At 33.4% G+C, this 27,490-nt stretch overlaps 1 protein-coding gene and 3 non-coding genes across 4 annotated transcripts; 2 read left to right on the forward strand and 2 right to left on the reverse strand.

Moving 5' to 3' along the window:
- The first annotated feature begins 1,014 nt into the window (after positions 1-1,014).
- On the forward strand, positions 1,015-1,086 carry Trnaq-cug. Its single transcript has one exon. It is a non-coding gene; the product is annotated as a tRNA-Gln (tRNA).
- Positions 1,087-4,210: 3,124 nt separating this feature from the next.
- On the reverse strand, positions 4,211-4,282 carry Trnaq-uug. Its single transcript has one exon. It is a non-coding gene; the product is annotated as a tRNA-Gln (tRNA).
- A 1,353-nt stretch (positions 4,283-5,635) lies between these two features.
- Positions 5,636-5,707, forward strand: Trnaq-cug. Its single transcript has one exon. It is a non-coding gene; the product is annotated as a tRNA-Gln (tRNA).
- Positions 5,708-11,938: 6,231 nt separating this feature from the next.
- On the reverse strand, positions 11,939-12,524 carry LOC124645937. Its single transcript, XM_047185918.1, has one exon. The coding sequence runs from the start codon at positions 12,477-12,479 to the stop codon at positions 12,108-12,110; it is 372 nt and encodes a 123-aa protein (XP_047041874.1). The 5' UTR covers positions 12,480-12,524; the 3' UTR covers positions 11,939-12,107.
- Between the last annotated feature and the right edge of the window lie 14,966 nt (positions 12,525-27,490).

A 27,490-nucleotide genomic window follows, 5' to 3' on the forward strand; every position in this document is an offset into this window, starting at 1 on the left:
AATATAGGTATGTATTATATGTATTCTAGCTAAGTATATAAATTAAGCAGATAATACTTTTATGCCACTCTACTATATGTAAATCATAAATCTTTGTGCCGCAACTTATGACATACCTACATAATCAGCAAACGTAAGTTTTTTGCGTCAAGCATTGAGAGACAATAAAACTGCAATAAATAAGATTATGAAGTATTTGATTAAAAAAATAGTGTCTATAAATTACATATTGTGTAGGTCATGTCTAAATAGGTACTTATTATTTTTTATCGAAAGATTATCCACGCGTTTTACACCTAAGATAAAAAAAAAAAAAAAAAAAAAAAAACAATAAAGTTTTTTTCATAATCGTAATAGTATTATTTGCAAAATAAAACTCATAGAACTAATTTCCCCCTACATCCCCGAACTGATTTTATATAGGTAATTTTTTTAACCCTTCAACGGTCGTAGTTATTCTCACCAAAAATATACTTTCATTAAATAATAACGACAAACAGACTTTGAAAGCGGTACAATAAATTTGACAGATGTCAAAAAGATCCATAGAGATTCGATAGACCTCAGAAAACCTCGTATCTAAGTTAAAAAGTTATTGAATAGGAAATTGAAAGTTTTGCATACCTACTTACAAAACATTCAATATTTTGTTTCCTGAATTGTTATTTATGTTCGCAACGTATAACAACTGAAGCTTTATGTATTTTACTGCAAATAGGTTTTTTCGTCTTATACCTATCTGAATTTTTAAAGATGATAATGAGTATGCATCCGATTATACGAGACTTTCTAATTTCAACTTTTTTGATTGCTTCATTAAAATCGAGTAAAAGATTTAAAGATGCTACAAACATAGAACATAGGTACACTTACAATCTCCAACAAAAATAGATTCTCTCAGTTCACACATTCTTAGACATGTTTCTAGGTCACGGACGAGATCTTTAGACGAAATTAGCATTAGCTGGTGAAAGTGCTGCGATAGTAGTGGTTAATTTCGACCAAACTCTCGTCGGTTCCATGGTGTAACGGTTAGCACTCTGGACTCTGAATCCAGCGATCCGAGTTCAAATCTCGGTGGAACCTGATCTTTTGGCATAGAAAAGGTTAGGGAAGATAATGGTCCGTTTTGTTGAAATTGCTCTCTTGTCAGAGTTAGATGATATGAGAAAAATATAACAATTGTGATTTGTGAAATATAGTTTTATTACTGTTTTAAAAACATTCAACACATTTAAAATATTTTTTTTTTTTCTAAATAAATACTCTAAAGTAAAAAAAAAATAATCTAAAAAGCAATAAAATTATTAAAAACCGTTTTCATTGGCCTTTCACATTGTTCATTCCTATCTTTATTGTATAATGTATATAGATTTTGACGTACCTAATTGAAATACTTACGTACTAAGTAATTCTTAACCCAAAACTGCACTTAATATTTTTTTGCATTTTAAATATCGGTTAATAAAATATATCACAGAACTATGAAAATCACAAAATAACATAGTTAACTATTCATTAATTTTGACCTACTCGAAAAAAACATGTTCTTAAATATATTTAAGTAGGTATCACTAAGATTTCTTGGTTAATTAACAAAAAAAAAAACATTGTTAGAAATAATTTTGACTGGACGTAAATTTTACGTCGTAAGACACATCCCTACCTACTTGCTCTCTCAATAAAAAATCAACCAAATTCCAAAATCCCCCAACTGCATAAAAAATCACATCATCATAATTCCAAAATCAAAATTGGGTGGAGTTCCCCAATTTATCAGTCAACTAAAAGCCCTGATACACTGCGATATGCAAAACCCTTGCTAATTACCATATGTTCAGCATTCATGTGTCTGGCCGCGCCCTTACGAATTTACTGATTACTTTAATTAAAAAAGCGAACTCTTTCGCTGGAGCGCCTTGGGATTTCAAGCGTTAGTATGTGGATTAAAAATCGTGTTGGTTGGCACTGTTGGTAAGTAAAGGTTTAGTTAAACAAGGTTTTAAAGTCAAGGCGATAGGTAAGTAATGCAAGTTTTGTTGCACTTTTGGTGACTGATATGATAAGCCAACGCAAAGGGCTCCGACGAAGAAGGAACACAGACAGATTTAACTTAGTATAAAATTCTGACGCTCCTTTCAGCTACACCCTGGAGTGGAATGGGTCTAAAAAGATTTGCCTTTTACTAATAAATAAATATAAGTAGTTACCTCTAATAAATATGATTTCTTTTACAACTGTACAGTAAATACACTCGTATTGTTTTTTTAAATTATTTTTTTCATAATTATGCACACCTTTCAGTAAAGTTTACCTTAACTTTCAATGTGTAACCCACCACAAAACTAGGGCTGTCACTTTATGTTAATAAAAAGCCATTATTATATTATAATAAAATATATTATAGTCGTAATTGCTAATAATTAATTAGCTAAAACAGTTTAGTTAACACAGCGACCTTTTAAATAATTCGAACTTACAAAGCAAATTTTCATTAGTTTTTGTCCAAATAAATAGGACTCAACTTTAAATGTTATTCCTATCATAATGGGATACTTTTTGGGTCTGACTCAGAAACCACTGTTTAAAAAAGCTCAGCAATGTCTTATCGACCCGAGGAAAGTAAACCATCATGTGACTAGCTATTACAAAACAATGTTTAAAGGCTTCCAGTATAACCAGGTGCAGTTGAGTACCTAACAGTATTTTACATGGAGTGAAAGTCTACCCTACCCTTAACGTTGCCAAATATCAACCATGACCCACAATTTAGCATTCCTTTCCACTTATTATATCAAAAATCACCATTATTTCTGTGGCAACCCTAAACTTAACCCTTTCGATTACGAGCGATGGTTATCGCATAGAACTCACGCGCTGCCCACATTACTGGTGAATTATTATTTCTGATTAATAAATTGTGTGTCCCGGGAGACTGCCTGCTCGACACTGTCACGCCTTGTCACGGCAGTGTTGCCAGGGTTGAAGGAAATTGTGGGGAAAATGCGAGAAAAACTCCTTGAAATATTGGGAGATATAGGTAGAAGGTGTTTTCTTTATCAACATTTAAGATGCAGAAGATAAGGACACTAGATCAGTTCTTAGGTACTTGTCAATTTCCCCAGAATAAAACCAAAAGTTTGTTTTGAAAACTTCTGAAAAACTATTAGAAACTGCATAATTAGAATACTAAAACTTCAGAAGAGAGTTGTTAATTCTTGCTGAAACTGGAAAATATTTTTACCTGTTCAGTAGAACTTTTCACCTGGCAACCCCTTCCGATCGTGTCACGCCGTCACACCGTCAATTACGTTATTTGATGCTTTTTCATTAAAGTAATACGATACCCAGGAGGCCTTGGGCGGGACTGGGTTACTTGGGTGTGATCGACGGCCAAAATAATCTGGGGACGTTTTTTAACACGAATTATTACCACTTAGGGCCTTTTTTTGCCAAAACTCGACATGTCAGGCGATTTTTTTTTATGTTCAAAACCTTGGCTTTTGGTAATTAAATGGCTCAATGTTTATTTTGTTTTATTTTTTGGTAGAAAATAGGTTTTTGGGGCGGGTGTTTGTAATTGTAGGGTAAGACAATTATGACATAATAGTTGTAATTTGATACAATGCTGTGTGTTTTTTATGTTGCGGATTTAGATTTAATGATTCAATTTAAGCAAATGTTCACAATAGTAAAAGTAGAACAAAAATATGAATATGCAGCAAAAATTGTTGTTTAGGCCTGATTTTGTCTAAATAGCAAATTTTTTTTCATGTCTCGTGTAAAAAACATATTCAAAGTCCAACTAATGATTTAGTTTTGTTTCCCAGCAGAATTTCAGGTTTAGAAAAAAGATGTCATTAGTTACTTTTTGATAAGTATTTACATTTTCAAAGTATTTGCAATAACGCGATAAAAAAAAACAAACTGAAAAGTAATAATAATCTAATAGGTCTTGAATCAAATTGTACTTTTTTATTTACATAGATATTTACAATACATATTTACAATAAAAATCAAAAACTATCCTAGTAAAACAAACAACTAAAAAGCGTCAAAAAATTCGTCCCCATCGCTGTCAACTGGGAGCGTGCCCAAGAGGCTGGCAGCATTACCTCGTTGGATCGCCATGCTTGAATCAAATTAATAAATCAACTTCCCTATAAAAAATGTAAAAAACTCTAAATTAAAAATCAACAAAAAGTATCCAAGGTTCCACCGAGATTTGAACTCGGATCGCTGGATTCAAAGTCCAGAGTGCTAACCATTACACCATGGAACCGTGCTGGATGAGACAAGAGTTGCGAAATAAGATACCACTATCTTCCTAACTACATTGTAATAATTTAAACAAAATAGCCACTATAATATTGTCTGAGTAAATTAAACCTTATTAGTAAAGCAGAAAGTCCATTATTGTAAAGCAATTTATTTTCTTGACACACTTGTTTTTGCTAATGTCGATAATTTTAATGAGAGTGTCACGAATTTCTTAGAATTAATATCGATGCATGAACGAATAGCTTAATGGGCTTATTAATTTAGTTTTTGTACATACAGCGTTTTACCACGCAATGATGTGTAGAGAATTCAGTTTCATTAACAATTCTGTCTTCCTATAACAATAAAATAAAATCTCGAAGTAACGTTCGCACCAAATACTTAAGTTTAAGTTAAGTTTGCGTTACTGAAGCCATTTCACTGATTAAGTACCTACACATGTATTTGACATTCAATATTTAAAAAAAAAAAACTATATGTAACACGTTGTGTCTTACTTAAACGTTTTACTTATTTTTACTATTTAAGTAGGTACCTAATTATGTAGGTACTTAAATGCATATTACCAATTAACTATTTATATAGGTAGTTATTGTAAAACGGCGAAAAAAGGTGCTGAACATATTACATTATCAAAATATTATTCTTAATTATTTACTTATCCTTGTAACACGTGACATTGGGTTAGTTCAATGAATATTCAAATTATTTATTTAAACAAATGTTTTGTACGAAACGAATTGATTCAAATCTGTTGTGACGTCATTAAACATATGCCGTTCAAAAAATGTTTTATGGATTATCAATTTATTTACCTACTTATGATACCTAATTATTTTTTTACCAAAGTAAGTAGGTAGTAATTGTAAGGATTAAGATAATCCTTTGTAAATAAGTAGTAAACATTCACTTTAAAAAAGTGATAAAAATGATTAGTACATAGATAATAGGAAATAGTAAATTCTTTAAAATTAACGTATGAAAGGCGTCTTCAGTCACAAAGTACAGTCAGCATCAAAAGAGAGAGAGACAAAATGATTCTGGTGGAATGAATAATTGGAATTAAATTATTATTTGCACCCAATCTGCTGATGAAATATGTACCTACAAGTAAATTCTTTGAAGAAACCCATTATAAAAAAAAAATAAAAATAAAAAAATGGCTTGAAAAATTAAATTCCACGCTACACATTAAAAAAAATACAATAGAAGTTATGATTCTATTCCATCTCAAAATAAACTCGTTTAGTTCATTTTGAGCACCTTTCTAAAAAAAATTAAGACATTCTAGAAAAACACACCAATAACTACACACACGTATAAACAGATAGCTAATTTCGACCATTCTCTCATCGGTTCCATGGTGTAACGGTTAGCACTCTGGACTCTGAATCCAGCGATCCGAGTTCAAATCTCGGTGGAACCTGATCTTTTTGTGCAATTAGCATACTGGACTTGGAAGTAAAAATTGAGTTTTTAATTTATTCAAATTATTTGGCTATTTAATTAAAGTAGTTGTTAATTTAACAGTTGTAAAAAGTTAGAGTGTTTTCTACAAATTTTAAGAGAAAGTAAAATATTTATGGACATCTATTTGTTTAAATTATACACGTTTTGTCGATTTCACCGGTCAGTCTAATTTTATTACACTTGTCTGATGTCATTCTATATTTTTCTGAGTTAGATATAAGAAGGAAGAAACACGTTTTTTTTCTATTCGTAAAAAATATGTCTCATCATGAAGATATTCTGTTTTGTATGTCCGTACGGATTTAAGTAAAATGAAGTAGGTATCCAAATAAAATTTGTATTACCAGTTATTTTCTCTAATGCTTTTGTTTACATTTATAAAATTGCAAGTAATTTCTCACAATCAAAATATCGATGTTGCATATGGATTTCAAATTGGTGGCTAATTATCAAAAGTCTAAACAAAGCGATTGAATCGTCTAGTTATCGACTGATAGCCAGAGTTCATATAGCAAATGGACAAGATATCGATCAAGGTGAAGTACAGTCAACGACATTAATACTGATATAATAGAAAGAAAATAAGTTTTTGTTTGTTTTGTTTGAAGGAACTTACAGAACAATTTATTTACTTAGACTATTCTCTCACTGTTGGAAAGTTGCAGTCTTCTCGGCTAACATAGTTTTTTTTTGTTTGTTCCCCAAAGTCTCCTCAAGTACACAACCGATTTGGATTTTTTTTCACTTTTGGGAAACTAGACTATGTATGCCCGACTATTATAGGCTATATTTTGTCCTGCTACTGGCCGTAGTTCATATCAGATGCGGGTGAAACCGCAGAAAAAAGCTAGTTTGTTAAAAATGTTATTTTTTTATCACACAAAATAATAATTAGGTACCTACACACACTACAGTAACGTAAAACGTATTTTACATCTTCAAGATAATTTTGTTTTTGTATAGTTATAAAACAAAATAATCTATAATGACGTTTAAAAAATACCAGTGGGAAAGTAGTTCTGATAAAGAGTAGTAATTTCAAGGAACAATATTTCAAGGAAAATGATTTTTTTCTGTTATTTGGTGTGCGTCTTTTGTGTTTGAAAAAGATTTTTTTTCCTACTTTAATAAATGAATATGCCAAAATTACAGCAATTATTTTCAAATGTGATTTTGAATATTTTTGTAAAGAGTAACTATACTAATTTGTCCAACTGTACCATCTATGGTGTGTTATGGGTAATCGTGGCCATTCGAGTGGTTGTCTACCCATTTACCTAATAACTGCCGTAACAAGTGGCGTGGGGTGACCATATTTTTAGGGTGGATTGTATTTATGAAATTCTCAGATTTCTAGCCAAGCTGCAAAGGAGGTCACTATTTATTTTATTAGAATTCATTATTAAGTAAATAGGGCTTGCTAGATACGTAGGTTTTGATAATCATTAAAAGTCTTTAAAAATGTCAAATCACAAAAAAGAATCTATCTGTAGTAGGTTATCCATAAGACTATTAATCAAATTAGGTATTAAATGTACAAAACAGCTTAATATCGCCGCAATAATCAGACATCAGTCATTTGATCCCATAGATTCAAAAAATATCACTAATCATAATACTTATAATGAATCATAACTCATACGACATTTGAAGTCTAATCCAAAGTGCATTTCCTTTAGCTGAGTCATACAGAATGCACGTTGCATATAAACTCATATTGTTGATATACAGATGAATTATTTAACTGGAAGGTAAACAACCATTTCATACTACAAGTTTTTATGACATGTTATGGTCAGTCTCCAAAACTGGTTGGTAGGAGTTTCCAAAAAATAAAGTGCTGCAAATTTTGGCTCACCACATTAGCAAATATATTGTATGGTATTTATATGACAGGTAACGAAGAGTGGATAATGTGTTCTACTCTTGTAGACAAACATACTCGTAGCTCCCTAATCATTATACAAAACATCTGACAATCTGGATGACCGTATTCTTCTATAAAATTAAAAAATATATATTGGTTGGTTGACAGTTCTAGTAATATAATATTATTTGCAAATATCAAAATATAAAGCCCTCGGCAAGTTAGGGGATTTGCCGAAATTCAATCGTGTTGATGATCAGTTGTTACACTACTATCCTAATTAAATATGTTGATTACTAGCGAAAATTGCAGAGTACCTTATTTTCTCAGAGTTAGTGGTCGAGAGGCTAGTTATTTCAATAAGTATATTAACATTTTGCTAAATACTTTAAATTCTTTCTCACATTCCTTTGAAGTTACTTAACTGACGATTGTTCTTTCCTTATCGTTCAACAGATATTTCAAAGTCAATGTCATGTTAGCTACCAAAACTGATACAAGGATGCGAAAAATTCCTGATAAGATAAAACTGATTTTTAACAATTATCTTACACATTGCTTGCTTAAAATGTATCAGAAATGACGTAAATCTTTGTAAGCCAGCACTGTATTACAATTTCGGCGAAAATGTCGAAGTCTTAAGAAAATAGTGCAAAACTGTTATGTAAATTTTCTCAGAATAGGTTTTGTTTGGATTATTATTCATAGTATCGCGCGACATAATTACTATGACTATTCGTAATGTGTGAAATATGTCACACTTATGAATATGAATAGGTAGCATTTTTATACAACCACAAAGGACGCGGCTATTTAACACCAAATATCTTTGCAATCACTTTTTTGAAATAAGATTAAGAAAAATACGATTATTGACCATACCTCTATTTTAAATTGATCCATATAGTTTTAAGAACCTATTAGGCCTAAAACCAAGAATGACTCCGAAAAACAAAATAAAATCCTGCACGTGCCAAACCCGACCTTTTCAAATAAGCATTTCTCAAATAAATAATCCTTAACCACAAGGATGGAATCTTTTGGCTAAGATCCCATAAATAGCAACAGATGGCATATCAAAAGCAACAATAACCGCAGATTAACATATCAAAAACCACACACACGATACAGGAACTAATAAAGATCTTAAGGAAAACCATCTCACAAGTCTCAAAAAATTTACAGAATCCCAGACAAGTCAAGTACAAGATGATCCGGTTGACACATCTTTTAAATTGGTCATATCGGACATCCGTAGTTAACCAAGGTAAGCCAGACAGACTGTAATTTCCTCAAATAAAAATATCTACGTAACTTGCATAAGCTTTATTGGGTAAGATCTGAAGGTTGATGGGGATTTACCTGAAGAGAAAGCTCCGAAGGTGAAAGCTTAAATTGGGACAAGGTTCCAAATTACTAGTATTTGGGCAAATTATTAGGTGGTTATTGAGAGAGAATTTGAAGACGTGATAGAGTAGAATATGGTGTTTTTATGGCATGGACGTGTGAGAATTTAGATGGAAATCAAAATAAAACAGTATCATTAACGTTAAGAAATGTAGAAAATGTGTCGCCCCAGTCGCATTACAGCGACCAGATATATTATAAAATTAATGTTGAATCACTAAACAACAGAAAGAATGGTAAATAATGCAAATTGACAGGTTTCCCTTGGAATAAATCAAATAAGCAGCATAAAATGTCCCAAAACAATGAGAATGATGCAAGTTCAGAATGGAATGCATGATACAAAGATATGCTCCCATTTAAAGAAATTGTTATTTTTGACGCATAATGACGAACATAGCCTATCAGCTGGATTGTTTTTCGATTAGACATTGAGGTCTACTATTTTATCTAAATTGGACATTGTTCCCCTTTTATCAATTTTTCCACTGGTTATGTATGACATCATTCATTAGCAATAAGATCTTTGATATAGTTTTATCAAAAATAATACTTAATTTGCTTACATCCGTAATGATGTCAAGATATATCAATATTATTTGCTGCAACGTTAGAAATACAACCAATTCTTGATATCCTTTTCTGGATAAAACAACTATCGACATTAGCTGGTCTTGAGGCACATATATTTTACTCTACCAATCTAAATATAGCTCATTCTACACCATCAATGATGGTATGAACTCTTCAATTGAACCCATCATATTTATCTACATTAAAAGTACCTACACACAGTAGTTTCTTTGAACTTCTTATATAGTTTATCACAGTGGTCGTGACCTATCGGTTTTGCGGGAAATCCGGTTGGCACACGTGTTTCTAATCGTTTGTTAGCTTAGAAACTAAATAGATTGGCCTATCAATTCATGGGTTAGGAAAAATACTGAATTTTAATATGTATTTCATTTTTCCCGAATTAAAAATTAATGAAGCTGATTGTACCTACTTGTAAAATACATTTGACAGGAGTTTTTTTTTAATTACTCAGGAAGACATTGATGGGCTGTTGGGAGCTATTGGGCGTGCTTAAATCTTGTGTTGGCAAAGGAACATAACAAAAGAAAGAAAGAAGAAACAAAAAATATTTATTGACACAAGCCATACATACCTACACAGCTAGAGTCTGACGCTGGTTTTCAATCTAAAACTATGTTCAGGACTTTTTATAGGACAGTTTTTCCTTCACTTTAATTTGTAGTCACCCCAAACATTGTCACAGTACTATATAACTGTACAGTAATTATAGTAAATGTGTTAACTATGGTGGTTAAATTGAAGCTAGTCACGTTATGGCTTCATTCTATACTCAGACAGACCTATTTTTTATATGATTGATGTATCGTAATTTTTTTAACCGACTGTTTAAGTGATTGGTATGAAGGTTTGGTTCAGAAAGGACTGTGTTAGATTGTAAAGGCTGGTTAGCATAAAAAATATAGCTTGTTAATCAATGATAGGATTGATCATAATACGTTACTTCTGTATAATACTAGTTTCTCCTGGATGTCTTTTCATATAAGGCTACGTTTGATCCAGGTACATCGAGAGTAATTTCTTCAGTATAAGGTACTAAATACAACAGAAATAGCTAACAGAGCAGTATCAATAATTTTACAGCTGTAGTCTTTTTACTTCTAACACAAAGGAAGCTTAGTTCCCTTCAACAATAATTTGTTTTATCAACTGAAGTGTCAATTGTCTGTACTCAATTAAAGTACCAACGTCATCAGACACACGCCAAGGTCATTGGTTATGACTGCATAAGGCACGTACTATGATAATAAACTTGCCTTATCACGCCTATCATACTACGTAATGTGATAAGATTTTAATTACTCATTCATAAGTGATGTTGTTTGTGATAAAAAGATCTTCGACCTTATTTGTTGCTATGCTTGTACAAATGTCATCAGGTGTGTCAATACTACGTAAGTACAGTTTAAACAATGTGTAATTATGAATGGAAAGATGTGTGAGAGATGAGTTATAGATGGATTAGCAACCGTCTCTTTTTGGCATTCAAAACTGGATCAACAGCGGTGAGGGAGTGTCAGACTCTTACTGACTAAAAACCGTCGTGTTGCGTCGTAGGCCTTTTGTGTAGGTACCAGGGCCGCGGTTAATCTGTCAATCTTGAGAGGTCTATGTGAAAGACCAGTTATTTAAGCATAGTCGTTCAATCAGTGTATTAGTTTTATATGGTAACTTAGTAACTACCTAGGTAATGTTAGTCTGAATGACAGTTCCTTTATGTAGGCATTTAGTACTCAGAGGAATCCATATTAGCAAGCTACAATGTAAATTAAAAAACTGTAGATCGGAAGATGTAGGAGGTACTCAAGTAACATAACTTGTATTGACTTTTAATAATTTCTATTAGGCGCAGTAGAGGCCGATAACGGTTATCATAACGGTTTTAGTCTATCAATTTGTTTACTGTTAGAATTCACCCTAAAGTACCTCTTTCGATAGAAAAGATTAGACCGTTTAGGCTTATTATCTGTATTTGTTCATGTACTAAAGTATAAAGAAAATATATTTGCATCTGACTTTACTTTGAGTTACTATGAATTTCAGTTAAATATTATGTACTGGTGAACATTTGAAAATATACCTATGTAAGTAAATCATTAACCTCTTATAGGTTACAAAAACAATTAAGATAGCTTTAAAAACTGTACACATCAACATTTAAGATACTGAATAGATTGATACTAAGAAAAACAACTGTTATGATGACGCTATCACCCGTCTCTTACATCACAAGGCGTTAGACAGAGACAAAACAAATCCATTCTAAGCTCAGGGGAATAACATCGGACCAATTTAAATTCCAAAGGAAAAAAAAAACTGTTCAGGTATAAATCAAAGCATTTATTACAACACACAAGAAAAATCTTCTCATTTACGGCAGAGAGCGATTACCTCCGATTCTACGACGAGCGTTTCTTCTGATTATCAGAAGGCGAACTGACACAAGAAGCTATTCACAGCACTTAAGTCCAGGGTTCACTACACTTCATCACCGCATCACGAATGTGAAGATCGACTCGATGACGTCATCCAGGTCTTTGCTGAAGGGAGAAAGCTGGGCTTCGTATCCTCCTGTGCTTTTCTCCTTTCCTGCTACCACGAGATGGCAGCCAGCTCCGAGGAGTTGCACCCTGTCGCCTTTCCACCGCTTGCTGATAATCACCATGCCGTTATTCCCCACTATGTTAATCACTCCATGGTTGTCAGTCACTTCGACACGACAGTCGTTCCCCACAACTTCAATATCACCGTGGTTGACAGAAACCCTGATGATACAGTTGTTCCCAACTATCTTCAGTTGCGTAGGATTCAGTTCCATGGTCACCTTCTTCTTATTACCGAGGATTGAGTATTTCTTCATTTTGTTTATTATTTTATTTTTATTGATCTTCACAAGTGAAAATTCTATTTCAGAATTAACGACGATTTTTATGATGTAAGTTTTCAGTGTTACACACGACTGTTGCTTGCTCTAGCTGACTAGCGAATGAAATTTTTGTACGGCGCTCGCTTTTATATGCGTGAGCGCAAGACGTTGGAGCGATAGGGAGTCCCCTATGCGTCACTCATTCAATGTAACGTGCATCGCTCGGAGTATCGACCACCTGTAACGATCATTCTGTATACTAGCTATAGTTATTCCCCCAAAATGGGATGTAGGTTAAATACTTTTTAACGGTATTTTTTTTTTATTTTATGTTTTTTTTTTTTAACGTTGATCATCGAGTTTCATTAACCTAGTACTATAGTGTGATAGATCTTATAATTACTTACTATTTTATTTTTATTTTGTTGTAGGCATCTTTTGAGGGCAAAATAAATCCTTATTTCAGCTCCATCGATAAGCATTGAAGCTGAAAATAGAAATTTATCTACCACATGATTTTCTCAAAAACCTCTGAATAAGATAATGAAAATGTGCAGTCGTTTTTGTTCAAATGTACTGAAATATACCTACTGGTTTTGCAAAAACAAGGAAGGCTGATGATCCACGGATCATTATGATGTTTAGAATTGAATAGATATTAAAAACATAACAACACTTTGTTGCCAAGGTATTTACAACAACACTTGTCTATAATGTACTTAGATAAAAATTGCTACACGACACAATAGAGAATTTTGTAAACTATGTAAACGTTTCCTATTTACCTACATTGTAATCTTTAGGGACATACCCGTGTTAGAATAGAATAAATAAGTATAGTGAAAATACATTATATTTGAATTAAGACCCTCCCCTTTTTGGGAAGTTATGTAAAATTAAGAACAAATAATAATTAACAGTCATAATTATAACAGGGTATATATTTTACTTGACACAGACCAATGTGACTGACAATTCTTCCGTAAGAATTTTATTGATGCTATTGACGGGAAAAATCGTGCAAAGAATTGTTAATTATATAGTATTGAAGTAATATGTATATGGAAATACACAATTTATCAAACAATTTAATCTTTGTTATTGACAGCAGGTCAGGGGCCATGTGTTTTAATATTGATAGCCCGAAATAAACATTTATTTTATCTAACACTCTCTTTACTCTTCTCCTCTCTTTGTAAGTAGCGCATTCACACTAAATGTCTAAACCAATTTAAATGAAAGACACAGAAATAGGTCGTAGTCTAGAGATGGACATAAGCTTCTTTCTATTCGGGTGTTAGAAGTACCTAGATACTCTCAGCACCCATCTCCGGACGTAGTTGAAACTGCGAGAGAATCTTGTCTGACATGATCGCATAACAGTACTCTTTCGTTAATCAGACCACAAACAAAATGCATTCGGAGGTCAAAGTCCGCCATGTTTTTTTCAAACCGATTTTGACAGCGATTAGCGCGGGATTTAACCTGAGCGCGGAAACACGTTTAAGGCACGAAATAATGGCATTTTAATGTCAAATTATTCAAAGTTCAATGTAACTGTTAGTAAACATAGATACGTAGGTAGATGTTATAATAATAATATATAATGCATAGATAAGCTTCATGTTTTTTCGGCTGTCATTGAACATTTTTGGCAGTCGTTACGGGTCGTCAGAAGCCAGTAGGTAAGTCTGACAACCAGTCTACCCAAGGGGTATGGAGTTGAGTTGAGGAGGTCAGATAGGCAGTCACTCCTTTAAAAACACTGGTACTCAGCCTGCATCCTGTGAGACTGGAAACCGACCCCAACATAGTTTGGAAAAGATTATTTATATGATGATGTATTCAAAGTTCAATGTATTTGATAGTAAACATACACACGTAGGTAGATATTAGAATAATAATTTATAATGCATAGATAAACATCGTGTTTTTGCTATCTAGTCGCGTGGTTCTGAATAGGTACTTCCCGACGAGATAATGATAGAAAATCATGTTGTTTTAAATGTACATTTTACCCTACGTCTAATACCTACGTCTAATAGATTATAGTAATTATATTATTGGCTGATCTTTGCCATCTTTTTAATCACACGGCGTAACTTACAACTATGATTTTCATCCATGTGTTTACAGTTAAGCGACTGAAGGGATTCTGATGAAATTAAACAGAAATGTAAATCGAAATTTGCTAATACATAGAGAATATTTTTGATCGGGATTACAGGACGTAGTGAAGAAGTTTTGAATTCTCATCAAATACAAGTAAATCCACGCGAAAAACTGGTCAAGAATATAGAGGAAACATGGGCGTTTTGCTTATTTCCTGCTGTGCTAAATTTTGTTAATGGGATAAATAAATAAACACGCTAGGATTCCCTGGGTTGCAAACGTGACCGCTGTTGTTTAAACAAATACCTATTACGATAATTCTGAATGAATGGAATGCGTCAACAACTGTTAGGTATTAGTTAAAAAAAAATACCTAACTACATTAAAAAAAATATTGCAGTGCAGTTAAATATAATCTAACATTTTATTATGAAGTGGTAAAGTGTATGAGGTTGTAGGGGGTAATCTGAGAATCTAATGATTCGATTTTGAAAATAATTTTACGAACAGAAAGCCACGTTATTTTTAGTGTAATTTTCACTAACTATGAAGAGGATAAACGGATATAATAGATAAACTCAAGAACTACAAGACCGATTTTAAAAATTATTTCTCTGTTAGAAAAAAGCTACTCTCATCCAGAATACTTAACATTTTCTATATGTTACCTATCCCTGTTCTGGCTATAGTTCCCACAGAAAACGAAAAAGAAAACGGCTTGTATTTTATATACCTAGCCGACAAACATGCATACCGAACATTTATACAAAAAGTTAGTTATCCTTTAGTAAAACATTGTAATATAGTCTTTGTACAATTCATAGTAATAGTGGCCTTGGTAATGTACAAGGTAAATGCCTTGAATAAATAAATACTTAGTACTAACCACGTGCAAACTATTGAGCATGTTGTGCATAATAAATTAGCACGTTTATTAAGAAGAAATGTTTAGAACCAGTTCAGTTTTAAAACGGTTATTTACCAGTTCTTTCTGAAAACGGTTACAGTAAAAACATTTGTCACCTCTCCATCTGCCCAAAGGAAAGTCCAAGCCCTCAATTTTTTTATATAAAAGTTCTTATAACTATCTGAAAAAAGATTTTTGTGGAAACGAAAATTAGGAAAGTTGCCCGGAACATTTTAAATACTGAGAATTAAAAAAAAGTGTTTTTTTTTGGGGATTTTCACTGAGTGAATGTTTTGTTTTGCTACTATTTTTGTAACCAAGGCCATGTCTATTTTGATTACAGTTTTTTTGCTGTTTGGTTTGAAAGCATACTTCCTGAAATCACTTTTACAGCTATTTTCGTGCGATTGTCCGAGCCAATTGAGGGCATTGAACTTGTATCATTTTGTGTAGTTTCAACTAACTTCAGTAAATAATAGTTTTCTCCATTGTTCTTATATTTACAAGTGCTTAGTTACAGTTTACCAGTTCCGCCCCCATATTGAGGGCATTTTAAGACCTGTTGTAAGTTTGTAAGTAAACTGGGGCACTATATATTTTGTAGAGTATCTGTAAACAATTAAGTAAAAGTTATCAATCAATAGTACCTAACAACAATTTTCATGTCTTTTAGCTAGACTTACGCTGAGCCTAAAAAAACATGGCTGGACAAAGCCAGGCAGATGATATGATTTCAAACTATGGGTTTACTGAATGAAAAAAAGCGTGGTTTTCTAAGTATACCTTGAACTATAATGGAATGTTCTCATATCTTAGGGAAATCACGTAGGATTCAAATGTAGTTTGGGTCATGGTCATTTCGCATGCCGAATAATCAAATCCGTTTTGCACTTTCCGCATTTTTGATACGCTACAAAAGTGGATATTACAAATAATGTGCTCTGCTTGTCTGTTACTTCTTACCTACAGGGTAAATCGGCATAGTGACGACTTTCAAAATTATTTTAACTAGAAGGAAAGACATTCATGGAAATGATTGAAGTCAACTTTCTTAAACCGGGAAAATAAATAGGACAATACTGCATTTTGTTGCCAAACTACTTACTCTAAAACATCTGTTACGGTGTAAGCATGTCACCTGGCTATGAGGATACAATACAATGGTACAGTCAACTTCAAGTCAGTAGTAACAGTTTTATAGGAAAATCGTACTTATTACTATTGAGTTAAGGTGTGCGACAGTTACCACTGATGTGCAGTCTACCGTACACCTACTTTTAATTAAGAATGATCATAATATTTACAGGTAAATGCGCAACACTTATGTTTGATATTCAAAGCATGGGGACTTAACATAATATTATGGTATGTTACCTGCTATTATGAAGGTGTTACAACATCAAACTATGCACATGTAAGAAACACTAGCTTCTACATACGGCTTCGTTTGTTTAATCCTCAAGTATGAATCCCAAAGTAGCCCTCTCAAATGGTAGCCAGCTTGTTAATAAAATTGTAAAGAAATACTTCGATAAGTATATATTTAATTATGCAAAGCCAATAATCACTAGGTCAAGCTTCAGCATGATGTTTTCCTTCATTGTTGGTCAAGTAGGTAATCATTTATAATTTGCACAAAGACTAAATTAGTACCTTGCCTGGATTCGAACCTAAACTTCTAAAGAAGCAGGATGCTTATTTACCATTTCTATGGGTATAGCCCAGACCAACTATACACCATTGTAATGTAACAAACCAACATATCGTTTCTTTACGCAAACCATTGCAAGATTTTGCATACTTACCATGCCACCACAAACACTTTGCATGCCATCTACACTATGAATGAAAATGATTTCATTACACACTATAAGGAAACTTACTTCTATGGCAGGTCCCATTTTTTGGGATAGGAAAACCTATATCAATATCCGATAAACAATATATGGTCTGATTGTTCGGTTGTCATTGTTAAATAATCATATGGCTTTTGGTTTCGGGTTTGTCCAACGATGAATGAGAATGTAATTAGTAAAAACTGCTATTGGGCTGTTATAGGGCTGGAAGAACAATCAGATTGAAATGGTATAGCTATTGTATCATATAGGGTGGTAGTTTTCTTGTAAGTAGTACAGATCTGGAGCAGCCTAACAGTCATTAATCTGCAGGTAATCGATAGAGGCAATTGATGGATACGGGCTACCTAAGACCGGGACGGTTGGCGTTCAAGGAACCCAGGTCGGGTTCTTAATCATAATGATATTTTAATTTTAAAGATTACTTACGATAAAATAATGCCTCATAATTTAACTTATGACTGTCAGGAAATTATGAAAATCCCACTTCAGGCGCTATCCTATTAATCGTAGGTACTTAAAACTCCAATGTGTCATTTAAATTCTTGCAACAAATTATGAAGTGAAAATTCGTTTCGTTATTATTTTCCTTCCGCACTTCCTTTCAGTAATCCACATTTCTAGCCATAGATTAAATTCTAATAAATTCAACACAATCATTGATCGATTGATTGAATCATATTACCGAAGTTTTACCGTATTTTCCCTGGGCAAGTCATGTTTTAGTATCTCTTTCTATCTTGTACATAAAAGAGAGATAGGTATACCACTTATGCGCATATGAATCATGGTGTTATGCTCTTACTAAATTGATGTAAGCATGACTCATTCATTGTTATGTTACCTAAGACCAAACTCAAGATTGTGTCGACCGGAATATAGATAAAAATATTATGCAGATACGACAAAGAAAGTCCAAAGTATTCAACCCATATTAATTAGCTTTATTTCCGAAAATGACTCACGTTTTAAGACTTTCTTTATATTGACGAAATCTGGTTGTATAATCAGTAGGTATTATTGGACGATAATTTCGTCAGATTTTGTGATTTTTTTATCGATTTCGTCAGAATATATTTTTGTAACGCTTACTTGGATTTTGGATTTGTGCAATCATTGATGTGGTGCTCATCATTGATGCTGCAATGAAGTGTAATATTTGTAAAATCCGGCCTAATCCGGCCTATCACTTTCAGCAATGAATAAATAAAGAAATAGGAGTCGTTTACTTTTGTAACTACTTATCTCATTTCAAACTAACAGACTTTTGAACTTTTTAGGCTTTTCATCAGGTTTTTAAATGTCGCTTCTGCCAAAACAATCTGTATCAAAGGGATCCATTGAACGTTGAGACGGCACGCCCCCGTGAAAACTTCACGCTATGAATCATGCGCCGACGCAGCACGCGCCGCGCCGTTCAATCACCAATGTTACTATAGGACTTTTTATAAATTCTACACACGCATTTCTTAGTAACATGACGACTGGCCATGTCACCGTGATTTTATGTAAAAAGATAAAAAAAAAATCTATTCAGATCGAACTGTCGTATGTTTCTTTAGAAATACTGAGTGTAATTTTCTATGTAAATGTGTATTTCCTTATGACTTTTTTTGGTTTGTTGGGCGCCAAAACACGCCTGTCTATGAATCATGCGCTTGAGCACGCGTTGTTTAACATATAACAATAACAAAAGAATCAATGGACATCGGTCATATAGGTATGTACTTGTCAGTTATTTTTTTAATGGGGTTTCCCATTATCTAAGTAATAAGTAGGTATTATTTATAATCCTATCTAATCTTAACGGCTAAACAAAAACATTTGAGTAGATTTTAACTGTGGCTTTGTTTACATCTATTTAATTAGGTAAGCCATAAGAAAAATAATCAATTTTGTAAATTATTTGATTCATTTAGGTTTTGCGGACAAATTTTAACATCGTAAAAAAATATTCGTAGAAAGCTGCCTTTCTGTGCCAAAAAATCCCGACTTTCCTGTATTTATTTAAATTAATATTAATTCATTATGTTACATGAAAATTACACTTTCCTCCTAATAATGTTTTAGAATTAGATCATTTCTACAGAATCACATACAAAGGTGCCAACATAATAAAAAAATAAAACTAAGATAAGTATTAGCGTTAAGTCTGACGCTTGGATTTTGTTTTTCTTCGTAAAAAGTGACGATAGCCAATTTTTGGCGCCAGTTTATTTTTTGCAATCACATTTAGATCGCTTGTCGTTTATTTCAAAGAAATACTGAATGTTCCGTTTCGGTGTACCTAAAAATGATTTTTCACAATTCACACGACTTCTTGCAAAAAGAAAAAGACAGACTTAAAAGAAAAGATTAACATGTAGATTTCTGACACTTACGCGAATATTAGACATTGAATAAAAGTACTTTTACGGAGTTTATCGCGGTTGAGTATATTAATACTATTGAATTCCTTTAAGTCCTTGCTATAGAAAATAAAAGGAAGGAATTTTAAGTAAAAGGTTGCCATCGTAATATTTTTTTAATTTAATGCTACATCAAATTTGAATACCGAACGATGCGCCTGGGCAAGCCTCCGTGGGAATTCGTTACCGTGAGTCATGCGCACGCGCAGACGCGATTCATTATTACAAGAAACCAAAACAAACTTTTGTAACGTAATATTAAGACTCAGTTATTGTTTTTTTTTCTTAGTAAATGACAATGTTTTGGATTTTATTTGTGTTTAGTTTTATTGGAATTCTATTTTATTGGGGCTTTTGTATTTTCAGGGTTTTTAATTACTGAGAAATCTGTATTCAGTAATTTGACTGTAGTTTTTTACAGGGTGACCGCACAGACTGACGGTTCAGTTTTATAACAATGTAGTTAAAATTTTATGAATTTGTTATCAAGCCAATAAAAATAATTGGTAAAAAATATTTTTATTTACAAACCTTTACGCAGTTTTCGGTGATTTACAATGACTAATCTGTTATTGAAAATAAAAAGGGGCACCCCGCCCTTCAATAGGTTTAACAAAAGTACATGAGGATTATTAGATGTTATTGATAACCCTTATCTAGGTAAAAAACCTAACTAAAGTGGCATTGAGAGTTCATACGGATGTGCTAACTCTATTGCATCGACTCTATTGACACAAAATGTTTGAGTGGTTATCATAGTTTGTTGATCAGATTGTCAAAGAAGATATGAAATAGTAGTAAAATTTGTACTGTTGTAAGGGTTGTACCCTAGAAGTACGTACTAGGTACCGTTCCTGAAAGAAACTGTTCTTGAATTTTTAAACTTTTCTTCTTTTTCTGTTCTATTTTTAAGGCCCGGTTGTTCGTACGTTACGGTAAAGTTAAAGTTAAAATTTGACCGATGTCAATTTTGACCACGGTTAATTTGACGTTTTTATTATGAAATTTTGTCGTTCAACAACGCTTTTTGAATTTAAACCCTGTTAATTTTACTGTAACTAGAATTTAACCCTAACCTTGACGTAACTGAGCTTCGAACAACTGGGCCTTAAAGAGGCTGACGGAAACCTTTTTTTTAACGACGTTAAAAATCTTCAAATGACCCCTCTCGCTGTGGATTAGCAGCGGTGAGGGAGTGTCAGACTCTTACTAACTAAAAACCGCCGTGTTCCGTCGTAGGCCTGTAATGTACCTTGGAAAAGAAAAATATTAAAATCTACTTACTTACTGTCTTTACAACCGGCCAGCATTCCCAACACTTTGAAATGATAGGTACCTATAAGACGATCGTATTTTTTGATTATTTTTCCTCCCTAATACATGGTAGGTATGTAGAAAGTAGGTACCTACCTAAGTTTGTATGTCGCTACAATGTGCGGTTACTAACTTAATGACGTAGAACGATGACATATTGGCTTTTGATGACACCAAAATTTTAATACAGCTTTACCTATAAGGAAAGTTAATAGAGGTTTGTATACCTACTATGTTTTTAATGTATCTTCATACCTACCTTTTGGGATTGTTAATCAGGTACTTAATAAACTAATAAGGTAACTGTTTCCTGTCTGTGGGTTGATTGCATTTCAAAAAGAAAAAATACATGCACCGAACATGAAAAATACACTGCTCTGCTTCCTCGATACATGGGCTGTCTAACACGTAATCTTCCTGAAAATAAAGCATTCAAGCCTAGAAACCAACTCTTCAGCTTTATAAATGTATTACTACCTACCTACTTAGATATTCCTAAATGGCACCTACAATGCAAGATATCGCTGTTTTGTTGCCTAAACAATATCATTCGTATGACAAATCACGATAGGTAAACTGTCTGTGTATATGGCTAATACACGTGCCTAAGTCGGTTTTCCATAAAAGGCAGATATCTACCTAAGCCACCTCCATTATAATAACTTAACCGCCTGCAAGGAAAAACAAAGCCTTAATTGGTAACCTAACCTATCGGAAAAAATCTAACACAAAGGAAATATCGACCGCAACTGACCACTAATAAAAAAAACCTAATCATCTTATTGGTGGTTCCCCTAGCTGACTTGCTAATTAGTTTATTTTATTATCTACCAACACCTACGGCTAATTACTTGATATCACAATGACATAACTGCAGTGATTTACCTATTAACTACAAGAGATAATATTGTAAACTTCTAATCGATATTTCGTATCGATAGATCGGTATCATATCGGAAGACTTGATGGATCGAGTGCTCAGGGACTTTTTACGTTTGACGCAAAATTTTCAAGAGTTTCTGTTGTTTGAAGTGTATGTACTTAAGGTTTATGTAATAGACGGTAGTTTGATAATGTGATTACCCCGTGGAGTGCCGGAAAGATAGACAGGGTACTTTTTGTTTGAACAAAGCAGAAAGCTCTACACATGTAGGTAATTTTTTTGTGAGGGAGACGTAGAGCAAAAAAAGGGATGTCGACTGTGAAAGCAAGACCTAGAATGAAACATTTAAATATTCAGAATCATCATGTAAGTATGTATGTCCTTAAGAAAATGTTAAAAATATAACAGATCACCTGATTAACCGCAAACCACAATACCAAATATAATCATAGCATAAAAACAAACGAGGCCTAATTAGTTGCCAAACTAAATATAGCCAACAGTCCCAAAAATGGTCAAGAATGAGTCAAACCAATGCATTTAAAGCTTAACCAGCATAAAACCTCATATTTCGAAGAAAACGCAATGGAATTGACGGCCGAGTAAAAACTGCATAGTTAAGCCAACGGATGCAAGATGAGTCACACAAGAAATGTATCAAAGTATTCGAAAAAAGTAAAAGTCAATAAAGTAGGGATTGGATAACGTCATGCATGTCATGGTGAATGGTGTCGTATGCTGTTCAGCCTTTTAGATGATGATGTAAATATCTTACATCATTTAGGTAGTAGTAGAAAGGTTAACAATAAACCCCGATTTAGCAGGATCTTGTGTTGAGTTTATTTTTGTTTGTTTTCACAAAATTATGTAGGTAGGTAAGCAGCTAGGCACCTAAATAGATGGGAAATAAATAAAAGAGGATTTTTCGCAGGAAGGTAAAACACACATAAGCTATTAAACAAAGAAGACGACAATGAATACCTACATGGGCATGACACATTTGAATAGGTAAATAATACGTACCTGTATCGAATTCGATATGTCAAATTATTTGACACTCATTAAAATAATCAAGTTATGACATCTACCTATCAGTCAGTCATCAATTGATTACGAACCCGAAAGGCATTTCCCAAACTTACGACAAAGTCTTAACAGAGTTTTATACTAAACAGGGACTGCTGATACTGCTGATAGGACCTCCTCAACCCAATTTAAACGGTTAGTAAGACCGGTTGTCAGACTTTCTGGCTCCTAACTACTGCCACTCGTAACGACTGCTAAAAATGTTCAACGGACTGGAGGACTCCTCATATCAAGAGGGACACTTATCCTCCGATCGACCGGTCCAAGCGTTATGATCAATCAACCCATGCCATTACTTTGCCAATTTACATACAAACTATATTATTTAAAACATAGATTTTTCTAACTAAATGCGCATCGACAGGAATGCTAAAACCGCGATAAGAACTAACGGAACAAGATAAGGCATAGTTTTGAGTGCACTATGACTAATACTACTTGGAAGATATTGAGTAATACCTGATAACAGTCAAAATAGACACAGTTTTCGCTTCTTACCTTTTATGGGCATATAGCTGGCGTTTCAACGTTATCATTTTCAGAGGAAGTTATAAATGACGTTGGTGGTTATCTGAAGATGGCTGATAAACGCTTTTGCTTGTCACCTAGGTAAAAGATTATTATTTAGGGCGTCATTGAATTATTGACTCAAATGTGTTGATGACGTCAAATAATCTTTCTGAAAAGTACTTAGTTGAACTAGCCATTCGTGTCCTAATATTTCCTATTTCGCGCACCGAAATGTGGAATAACCTACACTACTAATATCCATGGTCCCATATGGGCTATGGGATTGCTTTTTTCTGTAACAAAGAAATATTATCGACAAAAAAATAATGTTTTGCAGTAAGTAGTGCGACGATAGCACTTTATGCGCTTGTAGGTCGGTGTGGTAGGTAAGTGACAGTTTCCTAGCAAGTGTCCAGCTAGGGAAAAAGCAAGACACAATTAATTGACGCATCTCGATGAGAGGCCTAAGTTCAGTAGGTACGTTCCCCATAGTATTGCGAAGAACAGAGTTTAATACCTACGTACTTACCTACCTTACGACATGCGTGAAGTCACTCAACCAGTCGACACGTCACAACCTCACCAACAGTGACCTCAATTGTTTTGATGTTTTAAACAAATGATACTAAAGGTCGCTGACATAAGTCAGTGACGTAGGCGTGGTCTGATGTGGCTTTTGCTGCATCACAGTGGTTAGGTAGATGAAGTTAAACCACGCTCACTGTGCTCTGAATAGATGATCAATTTAATTTCGACTGACACTCTTTCTTCCCATGGATACTTACAAGTTTTTTTGGTAGATGGGAAAACATCAAATGATTCCTATGTCGGAGAGTATAAAACTCAGTGACTAAACCCCAACCATGTTTCTTTTGGACCCCATAAGCAACTCTTTAAAAAAGCTCCAAGAAATTCGCTAACCTCTAAGAAGACGGAAAGTATGATTTTACGGAAATTAATTATATTTTCTGGGAATCCGTTTTGATTACCTACATAAAAGACTAAACAAATCATGACGTTAGCTATTACATAATTTATTACAACTATAAATATGCATGTTGTTAATAAATAACAGGTGTAAAATATTCAAAAAGTCAAAAACTGGCTAGTTAGGTAACGTTTTTCCCCCGAAACCGGTTAAGACCTACCCAAACTTAAAGAAATATTTGATTAGCTTTTTTAGGGTTCCGTACCCAAAGGGTAAAACGGGGTCTTATTGTTTTCGCTCCTCTGTCCGTCCGTCTGTCACCAGGCTGTATCTCATGAACCGTGGTAGTTAGAGAGTTGAAATTTTCACAGATAATGTAAGTATTTCTGTTGCCGCTATAACAACAAATACTGAAAACTCATATTTTGGGGGGCTCCCATACAACAAACGTAATTTTTTTGCTCATTTTTGCTCTGGTACGGGACCCTTCGTGCGCGAGTCTGACTCGCACTTGGCCGGTTTTTGTACAATAATATCTGTCATGGTAACCCTCATTATATTTTATGGCAGGATACACCTACTTTGTAGTTATTTATGATGCAAAAAAAGTATGAGAAATTAAGTGGTTCAGATTTAGATCCGGTTTTGGGAGGATCCTATCACAAAAAGCTTTTGAAGGATTTGAATTGAAGATTTGACGTAGGTTTACTAATATTTTGTATGTAATATTGAATTTTATTAGGTACAGCAAAATTATTTATCAAAATAAAAATCTAAAGTCAAAGTTCAAAGTAGACTGAAAATCAGCAAGCTCTTCAACACTTCCTATGTGTTTTCGCTGGGAAGAAGAAGTGGTGGAACAAACTCCCTAGAGACAACAATTCTGTCTGTGTGGTTTGAATTAATGACGAACTTAACATTGTTTACTAATATTTTATGGGCAGATAGTTATGGGCGCCCACACAAAACTGCGATGCGATGCGATTTTGTTCGGCAGCTCGTTTGGTAAGGTTTGTGTGGGAGCCCTAACATGTAATTAATTAAAATAGTAAAAGATTGAAATAAAAATAAAATTCTCTTTAAATGGTTACCTTACCCGACTAACAACTATAATACGAACGAACAACTATAATTAATATCCGAATCACTTTTATTAATAGTATTTGACGACCTCGATGGCGCAATGGTTACCATGCCGGACTGCCGAACCTGAGGTCCCGGGTTCGATTCCCGGTTCGGTCGACATTTGTGTGATGAGCATGCTTGTTGGTCGTGGTCTGGGTGTTACGATGTGTATTTATCAATATGTATATATGTAGCTATATGTAGTTTATCAGTTGTGTTAGCACCCATAACACAAGTTAATTAATAACTTACCATGGGGCTAACCGACCGTGTGTGAAAATGGTGTCCCGATATATTATATATTATAATAGTAGGAAAAACTCGAAGGTACAAATGACTTAGTATTTTCAAGAAACAGAACATTAGACACGCGTGTCATTTAGAGGTAAAACTAAAAATATAAGTCATTAGAAAACTGTACAGACGTCACAATCTTCGACAATTTGTGGTTGAAAAAAACCCTTGGTAACAAGTTGTATGAATCTGCCTTGAAAATTACGTTTTAAATGATTAATGATTCAAAGTGCATTATATCAAATATAGAAATCTAAATTCAGACCTGCGATTCAGTGTTACTATAAATAAATTAGTAAAAATTAAAAACACTATATAGAACAACACGCATTTATAATTGCACGTACAACTCTTTACACTACTTTTCTAACAAGTCCAAACACAGCTATCATATTGTTCCAGTTCATATCTTCCGGCTCCATCATCAGATCAGTTCGACAGTACCATATTATTGTATTGTCATCAGAAATACATACAGCTGCCAATTTTGACAACATGACGCTACGATCCTTGGTAGGTAAATTAGTTAGATTAGATTCCATTACACAAGTTGACCTAATATAAAAAAAGATCCCGAGGAATTGAGAACCTCCTTTTTGGGAAGTCGGTAAAAGGGGGTTAGGCAGGGTTAGGTAATAAAACAGATAGGTAATACTTGTATAAAAACTTCTTATTACTTTCCTTATAGGACTAAAAAGCCTACTTAACACAGCAATTATTAATTATTTGAACTATTGTCAGTAAAATTATATGTATCTATAAAATACTTGCATAATGTACAGAGATGTAAAATGAATTGAGAAATAACGGTTTTCTGAATACATTTTAAATGAGTTTTTTGATATCCAAAGTTCAGTGCGATTTCATGTGATTTTAGTACCTTTTAAAAAATGTTTTTAAACAAACATAATATTCTTATACTGATATCAAATTAAATAAGTACAAATAGATAAAAATCATCAAGACGAGATATTAAAACATGATAATAAACACGATTTGTTTTAAATACAGGAATTAAAATAATAATTATAATTGAGCCTTTGTTTAATATTATGAGATTGATTAAAATGTTGCCATACGATAAAATTATAGGTAACTAGCTTCCGCCCGCGGCTTTGCCCGCGTAGAGTTCGGTTATATCGCACTTCCAAGAGAATTCTTCAAAAGTCCGGGACAAAAACTATCCTATGTTCTTTCTCAAGGACAACTCTATCTCTGTACCAAATTTTATTAAAATCAGTTCAGTGTTTTAGACGTGAAAGCGTAACAGACAGGCAGACAGACAGAGTTACTTTCGCATTTATAATATTAGTAGGGATTGACTTATTGTTGATTTTATTAAAATAATGAAGATCAAACAATACCATCGTCCCCACTCAGAGACATTTAATGGTTACTTAAGCCATTCATTAGTGAAGGATTTGTATGACATTCCGTCACTAAGGAGTGACTTAAGTAATCATTAAATGTCTCTGAGTGGGGAGGTAAATCTAATTATATTACAATGTATATTAATAGGAAAAGTTCTATCGTTTTTGAAAACTTTCTAGTAATTTATTAGTAATTAGGCTTACAAACTAAT

The sequence above is a fragment of the Helicoverpa zea genome, chromosome 3 (assembly GCF_022581195.2).
Source record: "Helicoverpa zea isolate HzStark_Cry1AcR chromosome 3, ilHelZeax1.1, whole genome shotgun sequence".
NCBI lineage: Eukaryota > Metazoa > Arthropoda > Insecta > Lepidoptera > Noctuidae > Helicoverpa > Helicoverpa zea.